The sequence below is a fragment of the Magnolia sinica genome, chromosome 3, assembly GCF_029962835.1.
Source record: "Magnolia sinica isolate HGM2019 chromosome 3, MsV1, whole genome shotgun sequence".
Lineage (NCBI taxonomy): Eukaryota > Viridiplantae > Streptophyta > Magnoliopsida > Magnoliales > Magnoliaceae > Magnolia > Magnolia sinica.
The window spans coordinates 117375081-117389680 of record NC_080575.1 but is presented as its reverse complement, the minus strand read 5'-3'; the positions used below and the strand labels follow the sequence as shown (position 1 = coordinate 117389680).

The following is a 14600-nucleotide window of genomic DNA, read 5'->3' as shown; positions in this document are numbered from 1 at the left end:
CTTGCATTTCTTTTGTACAATCACAGCAACAAATGGTTGATATGATGGGACAATCTTAGATGGATGCTAACATAAATTTTATAGATTAGTATGGACTTATGCATCCATTAGTATTCATTATTTCAAACACTTGTTGTATTCGCCCCTAGCCACTTATTCTTAGTCGACTAATCTAAAGGTTAGAATAGTCTCCACTATGATATTTTCTAGTCATTATCCATCCATTATGGGTTCCTTCGTACATATCTAGAATCATGAGACCTATTTGTACGGATCGGAGAAAATGATCCACATTCTGAGGTTCATGTGGGGCCTAGTTGATAGCATACTAGTGATCCCCACCTGGTAAAAATGCCCACTTGATAGTGGGCCCCACCTAATAAGCCCGCTACCCAAAACTAGAATGGTCTAATTAACAGAGCAAAGGAGGACCAATCACAGGAATCTATTGAAGAGGGAACCAGTGTCGCTTTCTGCATCTTAATCTTTCCATTTGGAGGTCACTAGGGCCCCGTTTGGATACCACCAAGGGCATGTCTGGATACCATCAAATAACTTATTTTTTCTATTTACAATAGTAAATAAGAAACTTATTGCAGATAAGTTTGGTGTATGATTAGTTATAAATAATTTTTTTACTTAAAAGTACTTAATCACTTCAATTAATTCTTTGAACTTTTCTATTTTTCATAAGCTGTTGAAGAGGGGCATGGGAAAGACGAAAGAGAGGAGAAGCTAGTAAGCATATTGTTTACTAAAATACTTATTAACTTTATAAGTAGAAACCAAGATAAACTACTTGAGTCATAAGTTGCTTATCTCAAGTAACTTACGACGCAAATGCCCCCTAATTGGCTGGTCAAAACGCTAACCAACCAAAAATGTCAAAAAACGTACTACAAAATATTTAAAAATAGAATTACCTAACAAATATAACCCTTTTTTTTCATTGCATGGAAATATTCAAGGAGACAAAGGTTTGTTAATACTCTTGCTCGCAGAACCAATGTATATTTGAACAAGTAGTTATGGATACGTGACCGTTGTAGCATGAATTGGGTATCTCTCTCTAATGGAAAGGTGAAACTACTAGACCGTGACACTTTATATGGCTCCATGAGTCTCGTATCTATCAGCGTACATGCATGACATGTTGCAAGTACCATGTATGTAGCCGTCTAAGTTGAGACCAAGCTTCAAGCACAAAAAAATGTGGCACGCATGTTAATATTCACATGCACATGTGCAAGTGTACTATATATCAAATTTTAATCTCCCCACATATGCTACTATCTATCCATACCATAATTCTGAGTGTTTGACAAATAAAGAAGGGAATAATTAATAAGCAGCAGCATATGTCCATAACTTTAACAACATGCAATATATTGTTAGACGCAACACAACTTTGTCCAAATCCAAATAAGCCTAAGATCTTTTTTAAATGGGATGAACAACACGTCTTGAGAACCCCCCCTCTCTCTCTCCACAGGTGGATCGCATGTGCCATAGCTACTTGCATTGCTTTTCTAAAATGGATGGAAAATCCTTCTTTTGCATGTTCAAGGACCTTTTTTTAGAGCTAGGAAAAGAAAAGGAGAAGAATCGCATTCTTGGAGGTCTTTTTCATACTTCATTTTTTTCTTCTCTTCTTTTTACTTTGAAAGTACCCCTTTTCTATACGCGTTATCAATCCAAGCCACGTCCATTCCACAATAGCCGCCCAACGGCCCACATGCATGGGTCCCTGATACAGCGACATGATGGGACCATGCTGCCCGAGAAAAGCTGAAAACTCATTTTAAAAGATGAAATTGCACGAGCGACGTAAGTGTCAATGTAGCATATATGTAAAAAAGATCCTAGACTTTCATTAGGTGGGCCCCTCCCTCTTAAAATAACTAAATATGCATGGTGCCAGTCTATGAGTGGACCAGCCTGATTTGTGATTTGGGCCCGATTCTTGCACAAACGTTACCCATCAAGTTATAGCTTGAAGGACCTAGCCTATTTTCTCCAAAATGTGTTCTGAAAAGAGAGAAAGAGAGAGATCAGTTCATGCACGGTCACTCTCCTTCTCCTTCTTTATTGGGCAGTAGCATTTGTCTTTCTTCTCTCTATCACTCGAAAGAAAAGGAGGTGAGATAAATAAGATATCAGACAAATAGAGTGGAACCCATCCACTTTTATTGTTGTTGGCATATACCATCTTCAATGTCGAAATCGGGAAGCTCAATTGACTTGTCATACCAGTTGATTTAAACAGGCTACCGAATTTTGTGTTTCAACTTCCCAACTTATCTGTGTAATTGTATCACTCGATTCATAATAATAATATTTAAAATATGATATACCACATATTCTGTAGACCTGAATAATGGGTTCAGATGCAGTTGTACCGGGTTCAGATGGATATCATATTTGAAGTCCAGAATACAAATTTGGCTGACATGTGCTGATTATGGTGCACATGCTTCATGATGCCATATGTCCCCAACCATCTTAAGATTATCATACGTTCCACTGTTCTTTTAAGTCCAGATATTGATAAACATGGTATAATAAAGATCCCCAACCATTTTAAGGTTATCATACGTTCCACCGCTCTTTGAAGTCCAGATATTGATAAACATGATATAATATAGTCTAACATTACATGACGGGCATAGAATATTGAGCATCCAAACGGCCCTTCAAGTGACATTATCTATCTTTAAAGCCAAGACGATGACATGATGGACCCAAAAGCAGCCAAGACGATGACCCGATGGCGCCTAAAGCAGCGAAAACGTAAGGGTTGATTTTCGGTCCATTACTCTTTTAACTTTTTTTCTTGTCCTTAAACGTTTACTCACAGATGCTGCACGTATGGCTCGCATGTATCATATGCGTTGTAATCCAAAAATTACATCAAAAGAACCATTTTCCATTGGCAGTCAACAAATGGACAGTTAAATGAATAATGGTTAAAAATCCAAATTCAACAATTAAATATAAAGTATAAGACGTTACACATGCCTTCACCATTTATTGTGGAGATGACGGTTTGGATGGTTTTCTGTCGTGTTTGCACACGTGCCCCGTGCATTGGCTGTGAATGGTATGAATGGTCTTACCGAGACGGCTGCTAATTAAAGGTGGAGAGCCATGGCTGGCCAGTCTCGTCTTTGCCCCTAGCACGTGTTGGGTTAAGTTCAAGGTATGGTTTAAAAACTTGGTGACTTGAGCCGACTCGAGTCGAGTCAGAACTCACCGAGTTGAGAGCGAATTGGCCCTCCCAATTTAGAAAGGTTTTGGACTGGATTGGCCCCGATCCGACTTTTGGGCCTGAGAAATGAATGGTTTTTCAGCTTGTTTCCTGGGCTGAAGTTGGGTACTCAGAGCTGAGCATGGTATGCTTTGGCCGTGCCCAACGCCTCCAGTTTACATGATCCGTGGGCCACATCTTTGCACAGCATACACTGGTTTTCATTTCTGACACGCAGGGCAGGTGGGGCCATGCATAGCTGATCAAGACCGTTGATCTGTTGATTTATACCTCGGAATTTCCCGGCAACACATATTAGACCCTTTATTCAGTTAAATGTTGTCCTCTTGTGTTTATTCCGTCAAAATCAAAGCCCCAAGTCTCTCAAAATAGATCATCGAAGTTTTTTTTTTAAATCAAATAAAATAATCTGCAAGAATAAAATAAACAAAAATAAAAATATACCAATATCTTTCCTCTTCTTCTTTTTCAAATCTTTTTCTTCTAGAAGCCGAAGAGAAATGCGAGATTGAGAAAGAAACAGCATATTGAAAGAGAGTTCGGAGAGAGAGATCGAAAGAGGGGATTTTTTTACTTCTTCTTTTTTCCTTCTTTTTTCCCAAAAGTAATGAGAAGAGTTAGGGACCGGGAATCCCTTCCAAACCCAATTAAATCTTCCCTGTCCATTTTGTGAAACTTGGGCGGTTTATTGCCAAGCACTCACAAATTCATTTTCCAAAAATACCAATGTCCAAATTTATAAATTACATTCAATGTCCAAAGAGATCAGGTAGCCCACGTGATTGTCTAAAACTATTGCAAGGGCAAAAATGTCAAAAGTTATCCGCCGGTATATATACACTGGAGATCAGTGTGAGATCTTTTTTCTCTCTTTGCGTTGCCTTTTATAATCTCAAATTAGGGCATGTTTTTTTTTTTTTTTTTAAAGTGTCCCCACCTCTTTTTTGAAATTAGGCCATGTTTGGTAGCCACTTAAAATTAAATTCTTCTCATTTTAATCAATATTGATTGCGTAATAGAGATTATATAAAGGGATTTTGACATGCTAACCTTGAAGTTTGGTCGAATTACCTTGGGAGCTACGATGTTCCAAATATTCCAAGAGTGACCTTCTGACAACTTTTGGATATTATTTCAGAGGAAAATGCCCATGTCCTTGGTTTAGAAGTCGTACAGTCCTGGAGTAAATAAGAAGTTACCTTCTTTTTCAACCCCCGAGAAAGTGACGGATTGGCTACTCCCCCTGCCACCAGCCAATAGCTGGGGTTCGGTGGTCTGTGAGCCCCACCACCATGTATGTGTTTCATCCATGCCGTCGATCCTTCTTGCCATGTCATTTTAGGGCTAGGGCCCAAATATCAGCTCGATCCAGTGCTCGTGTTGCCCACATAATAAAAAATAATGGTGACTATTGAAACTTTCCAAGCTCACTGTGATGTTTGTTAGAAGTGTACACTATCCATGTTAGGACTTTTTGGGTCCACGACGAGCTGGCTAACAAAATGGATGGATCAGATCACCCCATCGTGTGCCTTAAGCTATGGTACCAATGGTTTCGTAGAAAAGGAAGTTAACACGTATATACCATGATCTATGCAACATGATAACCATGGCCCATATAACATGACAACTACGACCCATACAAACAACGACCCATATGGGCCCACATTTATATATGTATATAATCCATGCTGCCCATCATTTTTGTCGTATCAATTTAGGGGTAGGGCCCAAATATCAGCCCAATCCGGTGCTCGTGTAGGCGAGAAAATAGAAAATAATGATGACTGTAGAAATTTTCTAGGCTCACTATAATGTTTGTTAGAAGCGGATACTGCTCAAGTCAGGACTTTTTGAGCCCACGGCGAGCTGGCCGACAAGGTAGATGGATTGAATCACCCCATTGTAGGGCCTTAAGCTAAGGTACCAATGGTTTGGTATAAAAGGAATTGAACATGTGAAACCACTATCCATGTAACATAACAACCACGACCCATATAATACGACAACTACAACCCATGCAAACCACGACCCATATGGGCCCACATTGATATATGTGTATAATCCATGCCGCTCATCCTTTTTACCATGTCATTTTAGGGCCATGACCCATTTAACATGACAACCACGACCCATGAGGTAAGGGTTGTGTTTTCATGTTATATGGGTTGTGGTCTTCATTTTATAAGCATTAGCCTTAAAATGAGAACCACGGCTCATATAACATAACAACCATGACCCATGAAAACTACGACTCATATAACATAACAACCACGACTCAACGGGAAACCACGACTCATATAACATAATAACCATGACCCATATAATATGACAACCATAACCATAATTACAATACAATATAAAGAACAGTTCTCTTCAACGGAGACCCAACGAGTTGAAAAACTTTGTTGAGAATGTCTTGTTTGAGCCTGACCATAAAATGCAACAGCTTGAGAGAATGGTAGCATCTATTGCATTACAATGCTAAGCTGCACAGGTTGGTCCAGCTGTAAATGGGTTTATGGTCAGGCTTAAACAAGACATTTTCAACAGAGTTTTTCAGCTCTCTAGGAGCCCGTTGAAGAGAACTGTTCTTCATATTGTATTGTAATTATGGTCATGGTTGTCATGTTATATGTGTCGTAGTTGTTATGTTATATGGGTCGTGGTTTCCCATGAAGTTGTGGTTGTTATGTTATATAGGTCGTGGTTGTCATGGATCGTAGTTATCATGTTATATGGGTCATGGTTCACATGTGAAATGGGTCATAATTGTAATGGGTCGTAGTTTTCATAGGTCATGGTTGTTATGTTATATGGGTCGTGGTTCTCATTTTAGGTCAAGGCATATAAAATGAGGACTACGACCCATATAACATGGCAACCGCGACCCTTACCTCATGTGTCGCGATTGTTATGTTATATGGGTCATGGTTCTCATTTTAGGGTCAAGGCTTATAAAATGAAGACTACGACCCTTACTTCATGACAACCACGACCCTTATCTCATGATAACCACGACCCATATATCATGACAACCACGACCCATGACAACCACGACCCATGACAACTACGACCCTTACGACACTACAACCACAACCCTTACAGCATTACAACCACTTGATACAACCTGTGTAATTATATAGATATCGTTTGCACGACTATGGCGTGACTTGCACTAACTTTGTGACTACATGGGATAAACATACATAAGATCCTTACCGTCCATTAGATGAAACAATCTATTTACACTCTGGATACTAAATTTCATTCAAACATAAATTTTAAATGGACCATGACGTAGAGATGACTATTGATAGACTCTAAGAGCAGGAAATGTAGGCTATATGGGTCGTGGTTGTCATATTATATGGGTCGTGGTTCTCATGTGATATTGGTCGTAGTTGTAATGTGGTAAAGGTCGTAGTTGACATGGGTCATGGTTGTCATGTTATATGGATCGTGATTGTCATGTTAAATGAGTCGTGGTTCTCATGTTATATGGATCGTGGTTCTCATTTTCAATGGGTCGTGGTTCTCATGTGATATGGGTCGTGGTTGTAATGTTGTAAAAGATAGTCATTAGTACAACAGCTTAAGGCCTACAATGGAGTAATCTGTTCCGTCCACCTTATCGGACAGCTCGTCGTGGGCCCAAAAAGTCCTATCTTAGGTAGTGTCCAAGTTAGCACACGAGCTCTGGATCGGGGCTGATATTTGGGCCCTAGCCCTAAAATGATATAGCAAAAAGGATGAGCGGCATGGATTATACACATACATCAATGTGGGCCCCACGAGTTTGGTCCTTACCCACACGCAAAAAATGGGTTCCGTACACATCACTTTCTTGGCATTAAATACAACGTAACAACTACTGAAATAAGGACAAGGGCATTTTGGTCTAAGTAATTTTCAAAAGCTTGTCAAAAGGCCACTCTCGGAATATTTTAAAGGTTGAATCTTTTTAGATAATTTGACCATATATCAAGGCTAGTATGGTCAATCTCCCTTATATAAATAGTTGGTTATGAGGATTATTCTTAATCCCAACCATAAAAGTTTATCTCTAATACTAGAATGAAATGAACTCATTTTTAAGAGAGTATGAACCAGACCTTCGGAATTCTCCAGATGTGGTTTGTGTTAGCTTTTATCTTTGGCCCTATTTGGGAAGGTGGAAAACCAAGCTTCTTCTGTTTGGTAACGGAAACGAGAAATGTCATCTTCCTTTTCCCAGCTTTCCTTCAAAAATCAAGTAAAACTATTTCCCTAGTAAAATATAAAAATCAATCAACTACCAAACAGGACCTAAATGTCCTTTCACAAATACAGAGAAGGAGCCGATTGACCTCTTAACATTTCATGAAAAACAACTCTCCAAACCAAACAACAAAATAGCTGCTGGACTCTGCAGTTTTCGATTTCAAGTTCCTGAGGATTTCATGCCCGCGTTTGGATTCTTCCGTGCATCGTCTGTAAGGCCGTTTGAGGCCTTGACTAATTTCGATCCAAGCAGCCATTGATCTTGTGTGTTTGGATGCACTTTGTAAACCCTCGTCTCATCTCCCGACTCAAAAAAAAAAAGGTGCTAAATAGCGAGTCAACTGAGTCAACTGAGCCAACCGAGAACCCCCTTTCAAGAAGTATATCCAAAGGGGCCCTTACAAACTCTGGAGTGGGTTACCAGCAGGTTTGTTTTCAGAGAAATCATGCCCCATTGAGAAAAAATGTCACTACACCGGTTCACAACACAAATGAACAAGGAATGATCATGACTTTGAACGTATGGCAATTATTATGTGTTGAGGCCTACCATTATGTTTAGCTAGAATCCAAACCATGCATATGGTGGGCCTCCTCATGGTCATGGGCACTGTACATCAGTGCCTAAAACCTGATGAGATACCACATGGGGCAATCTAAAACCTGTATATCGGGTTGTTGCAGGCTTGAGCCCACTTTTTTCTTCTTTTTTTTTTCAATCACTTGATTTTCAGAGTTTCCCATCATCCTGATGAGGTGCACCTGATGAATGGGTTGAAGTCCATATAAACAACACCGTGGACCCCACATTCCTCCAATGGACAACCCTAAATGGCTCTTGAAGACCACCCAGAAAAAAATAATAATAATAAATACAAAAACATATTTTATTTAATTGATTTTTTTTCAAGGACAAACCATATAAGATGGTACTTGGTAGGGAAAGTGAAATGAGCTCCCTTTTTTACCTTCTTTTTTTTTCTGTCTTTTTTACAGACCTGCTACTAAATGTATGCTGTAAAATAAGGCTCAAGTTCAAAACACTTAAGCAGCTGGTTCCACTACAACTACTGTAGATGAGAACTTTGTGCAATTGCTGCATGTGTCGCCCCACTGTAGTGTGTGCGTGGCATCTCACCTATCCAGCAGGATTGATCCACAATGAAAATGGTACGCAGCCAATAGGGCCAATCAAGTCATCAGGTTGGCCAAGCCATAGAAAACAATGGACAACCACCCAATAAGTACAAGTTTCATGTGGATAAGTTCTAGACATACATGAATAGCTTCTACACGCAAATGGAGTTCCATAGGCTTAGGCAATTACTTCTTCTTTGTTAATTGGGTCATGATTGAGAGGTTAATTTTCATCTACACAAGTTAAACCCGATAACAGTGTCGACACTCTCCAGTGCTTTTGTGACTCTACTTTTTTTTTTTTTTTTTGGTTAGCTTGTTAGTACATCCACTGTCAGTTCACACTTCACTGTTAGCCACCCCCACTAGGGAATCGATACCAAGACCTCCTGACTCTACTTGCAATCAAGTAATTCAAAATTGGTTACATAACTGTAACAGTAGTAACTATTATGCATTTGAAAAAACCAACCATAAAAGCCCTGTAATGATCCCATAATGGTCCATAACAGTCCCATAACAGCCCAAAAACATTTATTTTCAAAATAAAATAAAATTTGTAATGGCAGTTACGGCCCATATCATAATGGTAACAGCAGTGGCCATTACGGCCACCATTACCATTATGGAACACCTTGCTTGCAGTATAACATATATCAATCAAGGAAAAAAAAAAAAGAAGAAAGGAATTATATCCTGTAAAAACAATGTAAAACAGGACATGAAATGTTTACAAAATTAAACGCACTTGACTTCCCAAGAAACAATGCTGCTACTTCAGAGTTCAGTGTAAAAAGAGGAGAGATCGTGCGCAGTGAACTACAGGAGCAGACTATGCCAATCTTTATAAACAGTTCCCAAGGTTTCAAAATTTTGAAAGAACTCAAGAGGCATTAGATAAATATCAACAAAGCATGGTCACAAATACAGGTAAGAAAGAAAGTATAAGGGCATAAACCAGGGGAAGTAAGAATTTTTGGGTACCAAACCATGCCTGATTGCCAGACCTCATGAAAGAATAAGAGGAACTCATAGGTTGCTTACTTATGGTAGATCTAAATGCCAATATATATGACAATCAATATTACTGAAAAGCACAAAGTCTGCAGGAGAGAGAGAGAGAGGCAACTGACAAAATGCAATATCAGAAACAGAGGCCCCTCAATCGATAACCTCCGGTCTCTAACAAGCTCAGTATTGAAATCCTTTCAACTCTTTTTTGGATGGGGCCCAAATTGGCCAAAGACATTCTCACTTTGGCTATTACCAGATTGATGCTGCAAGAATTCTCTCCGCAGATTCTATTAAACATAGGATCCTTATTTACCAAATCACAGGACAGGATTTAAATGCATAGCATTTGTATCTGATAGTAGGTGGAGTTCTCCTAGATCTCATAATTCGAACAGGCTAAGCACTCACTCTTAGATGAGAATGAAATTAGCGTCTTCATCTCCAAGGGCTTTTTTTTTTTTTTTTCAAACCAAGATATAAACATTACATCTTTTTTTTCTCCGTTTTTTCTTCTTCTTTTTTTCAGAATAAATGATTTACCCTTTCAAGACATGGGCTAAGAATCTGATGATATTTGAAACTCAAGTAGAGGGAGCTCCAACAAGTAAAGGCACACACCCCAAAGTTCTATTCCTGGGAAAAGATTAACAGGACTTGGCAAGGGAAAACAGCTTCATAAATAACAACTCAAAGAATTACATGCCTGCTGGTGTGTAGAACATGTCCATACATAAATATAGAAGGCCACCAAAACGTTCCATGTGCATGACAAAAACAAGAAGCAAACCTGGACTGGAAAGCAAACAAGAAAGAATAAGAAAGAGCCTATAGCAATTATTCTACTCCAATACCGTAATAATAGAAATAGTGATAATGACCTAATATGCAATGGGGAAGAGAATGAAAATCAACATTACCTAATACAATACGCAAGGTTAGTCCTGAGTTCTAGTGTCATCAAGGGCTTCACTTGCTAGACCTTCTTGTTAGGCTCAAAGACATACTTGATCAACGAGTCCTTAATGGAAAGCAACTCAGGAAACTCCTTCTTCAACTTGGAAGCATCCATTTCGTTGTTGCTGCGAGCGGCAACAATAACTTTCGCCTGTTCTTCCAAGGTGAAGTTAGCCCAAGTGAAGTCACGATCAATATATTCCTTGTACATCTCTAGAATCTCATTGTGGCTCACAACCCCAGGGTTCGTAAAATTCCAAATACCCCTGCAATTCCTTTTCGCCATCTCGACCGAGATGGGCAGAAGCTCATCCAGGATGGTCATGCTGTTTGGAATGTTGACCACTTTGTTATAACGTGAGATCTTCGTAATGAAGTTGCGGGGATTGCTGAGGTCAGATGATATCGGCATTCTGACTCTAAGGGTGCATACATTCTCATATTCGCTCAAAAGCTCTTCAACCTGGTTCATGCATAGAATGCATAAAAGGCATTCAGTTTTCAAATTCATAAAAATAAAGGAAAAAGAAATCATCAAAGGATAGCTAGTAAACTTACCATAGCTTTCGTCTTCGAATAGAAAGAACCCATGAAGTTGGGTTTGTCTTCCTCCTTGTATCCAATGCCTGACCCTTCGGGGTGCTGAGCATCATACTCGAATATACAACCAGTAGCAAAATTCATCATTAGTAGCCCTTGCTCCCTACAAATATCGGCTAAATTCAGAGTACCCACGACATTGGTGCGAATGGTCTCTGGTTTGTGGGACTCGCACCAATCAACATTAGGCCTACCAGTCACACCAGCAGCATTAAAAACATGGGTCGGCTTCACGTTCTGAATATCTGATAAGAGCAGTGATCGCTCCTCCAGACGCCCTTTACCATACTCATAGGGTATCCCTTGTTTCTCACATATCTTCCCAAGAAGTCCCCCAATCCATCCGGTCCTACCATAAATCAAGAACTTTAGAGGTGGTTTTTGCGTAGAGCTGCTGCTCTTTGAAACTGGAACCACCATTCTCTGACTAGCATTACTTGAGACATGCAAAGTTGTGCCATTAAAATCTTCCGACCCAGCAGGCATCATCAGCATTCTTGGGTGAGGCAAGAGGGCCCCAGAAACATCGCCCCACCAATCAGGATGGCTTGTATACCAATCCATCGTCTTCTTCAACCCCTCTTCCCACGTGGTCCTTTCCGACCATCCCAAATTCTTCAGCTTTTGATCATCCAAGAAGTACCTCTGATCATTAAACGGCCTATTGTCCACAAGCTTAATAACTGAGTCAGGATCCAAAGAGAAAAGATGACAAATATCCTTCGCCACATCAATCACTCTCCTTTCCTTCTTTGTTCCAATATTATAAACATGGCCAACTTCCCCTTTGTGGAGAACGACTTCAAAAGCCTCGGCAACATCCTCACAATAGAGATAACTCCGCACATTCGAACCGTCTCCATGGATTGGAAGTGGTTTTCCTCTCATGGCCAAAAGGATGAATTTCGGAATCAATTTCTCTGGGAACTGATTGGGCCCATAAACATTGTTTCCTCGAGTAGTTATGACAGGTAAACCATACGACCTCCCATATGCCATGACGAGCATTTCTGCTCCAGCTTTTGTCGCAGAGTACGGATTTGTTGGGAGAAGCTGAGAGGCCTCGTGGTTTCCAACAACAGCATCCTCATCAGTCTCCCCATAGACCTCATCCGTGCTCACATGGATGAACCGCCGGATCTGACCAGTGACCTTGCAGGCTTCAAGGAGGACATGGGTGCCATAGATGTTGTTCTTGGTGAACTCGAAGCTGTTTCCAAATGAGTTGTCGACATGTGTCTGGGCAGCAAAGTGCATTATGGTGTCAATGGATTCAGTGATGAGGAGGAAGTTCACGAGATCAGCGCTCCCAATGTCACCCTTGACAAACTTGAAGTTGGGAGAGGATCGCGAGGGTGCAAGGTTCTTGAGGTTCGAGCAGTAGTCAAGCTTGTCAAGGACAACAATCTTGTATTCTGGGTAGTTCCGGATGAGACGGTTGGCAACATGGGACGCAATGAAGCCGGCCGCACCGGTGATCAGAATGTTCTTAGGCCTGTATGTTGCCATTTTCTCGATCCAAGTTTCTACAAAAATTTAAGATTCAAAACTAGATTCAATGATTCAAAAGAGAACTAATGTGATCTCAAAGCAAACTACGGAAGAAAACAATAAGGCAATCGAAGGAGGCATGCTGTCATAATGCCTGCATGGAAACATCTTCATACGCGTCACACATGGGTAATAAAGCTCATGTACCTGCCACACATGTGCCAGCATGGAATGATAGGTCCAATATACATTGATGACCTAGCCCAAGAATCAGTTTGATCCGTTGGTCAGGTGGGCCACGATTAGCAAAACAAATGCATGGCACTGGAAAACTTAGCCGAAGTTTTCCAATCCATCCACCTGCATACAGTATTGAGGCTATGTGCTGAGCGGACCACATCTATTTTGGAAAACAATGTATAAGGTCGGATCAACCCAATGGACGGGTTGGATCTCGCACCCATGTGCAAAGTGGGCACATATGTGGCCTGTACATGAGTTTATTGCACGCGCACAGAACATAAATGTTGACTTGGTGGGCCATCATGTATATGGACCAAGATGATCAGCCTATCATAGGCATCCAATTGCTGTCCTTCAAGCCTGCGAACAGATGATTAATTAAAAAGAAAAACATAGAGATTGAATGGTTAGGATCATCCAATCACTACTGCATTTAGACTTGGTCCATTCAGGTGATGGCCCACCAGATCACCAATCCCAATCACTACAACATTTGCCTCATGAATGGCAGGGATTGTGCTCCACGAAGCACACATCATGATGGTAGTCATGCGAATTCAAAAGCGGATGTAGTTCTACCAAAGACCAAAATCTATATCCCAACAAGAATTCAAGAATAGAACTGACTCTACAAATATTCTTGAACGACTGATACTACAAAGATCAAAAGTTTTCAGCCCAAATCCAAGAAAAGATTTGATCGTACAAAGATCGAGAATCAGATCTCGAAGATAACTGAACGGATTCAAGAGAAAAATTCAAAGCAAAACCATATCAAGAACAGAGAATGCAAATCACGATTTGCATAATCAACATTCGCTTCGCAATCGAAACACAGATCTGAAGAGATGCAGCTAAAATTAAATCCCTAAAGCCTACAAATAACACAAAAAATAAAATAAAAATGGAAACCTTTTCTATCTTCTTTCTTTGAATCTGGTTTCAAGAGAAGATGAAAAAGAAATCTACTCAATACGATTAGAGAAAAGAGGCATAGGAAGTGACAGATCTGGCAATTGCATTATCAAATATCTGATTTGGAGACGCGAAATCTCGCGAATCGAAAGGCATCTAAAAAATAGAGGAAAGGAGGACTTACAGATCTCAGATCTTGAGGGAGAGATGGACGTTATGATCTTCAGCTCAGACAGATGGAAGAATAAAGGCAGCAGTGTCTGCGAGACGACGGGGTTAGTTACGAGGTCATATATATAGAGCGAGAGAGAGAGAGTAATTAGGAAAGTCATGGACGTAGGTAGGCCACAGAGGTCTAGGTCGTTCACGCTCCCACATGGCTCGCAATTAGGCTACAGAGGTCTAATTCCTTTGCACTGCCACAAGGCTCGCGGGACATGCTACGTGTGCCGTGGATGTCTTTACCCGCGAGATGTTTACGGGACGCGTTTGTCTGCATCCGAAGGCTGCACCGGATTCCTGCAGCCATATGTTTTGTGGGGCCCACTATGATTTATATGTTATATGAACCGATACGCTTCGCCGCCACATTTTACTAAGGCAACCGCGTCCGTGGTCACGTGCGTAAAGATCTGGAAGGCGGATTGCGTCCCTACCCGCCCCTCTCCAGCTAGGTACGGAAAGGAGCTTTGAGTGTCAACCATGATGTATATAT

At 40.5% G+C, this 14600-nt stretch overlaps 1 protein-coding gene across 4 annotated transcripts; it reads right to left on the bottom strand.

The window, feature by feature from the left end:
• Positions 1 to 10287: 10287 nt before the first annotated feature.
• On the bottom strand, positions 10288 to 14223 carry LOC131240918 (trifunctional UDP-glucose 4,6-dehydratase/UDP-4-keto-6-deoxy-D-glucose 3,5-epimerase/UDP-4-keto-L-rhamnose-reductase RHM1). Of its 4 annotated transcripts, none has more exons than XR_009168895.1 (4): positions 14070 to 14223; positions 11195 to 12762; positions 10600 to 11099; positions 10288 to 10474 (listed from the first exon to the last, which is right to left on the bottom strand). XR_009168895.1 is itself a non-coding variant. In XM_058239449.1 (3 exons), exons 2-3 carry the CDS (start codon positions 12743 to 12745, stop codon positions 10656 to 10658), a joined length of 1995 nt encoding a protein of 664 aa, XP_058095432.1. In that variant the 5' UTR covers positions 12746 to 12762; positions 14070 to 14223; the 3' UTR covers positions 10288 to 10655. The 4 variants fall into 4 exon arrangements, 2 of the variants coding, with proteins under 2 accessions (XP_058095432.1, XP_058095433.1); XR_009168896.1 differs by having other exon boundaries at positions 10288 to 10469; XM_058239449.1 differs by having other exon boundaries at positions 10288 to 11099.
• Positions 14224 to 14600: the final 377 nt, after the last annotated feature.

What these genes read in the sequence shown, in the direction of transcription:
- LOC131240918 (XM_058239449.1), bottom strand. Translation starts at nt 12,745, where the DNA reads ATGGCAACATACAGGCCTAAGAACATTCTGATCACCGGTGCGGCCGGC. An exon ending in ATTCGAAGACGAAAGCTATG is followed by an intron (nt 11,100 to 11,194) that starts GTAAGTTTACTA and finishes TGCATGAACCAG; the next exon opens with GTTGAAGAGCTTTTGAGCGA.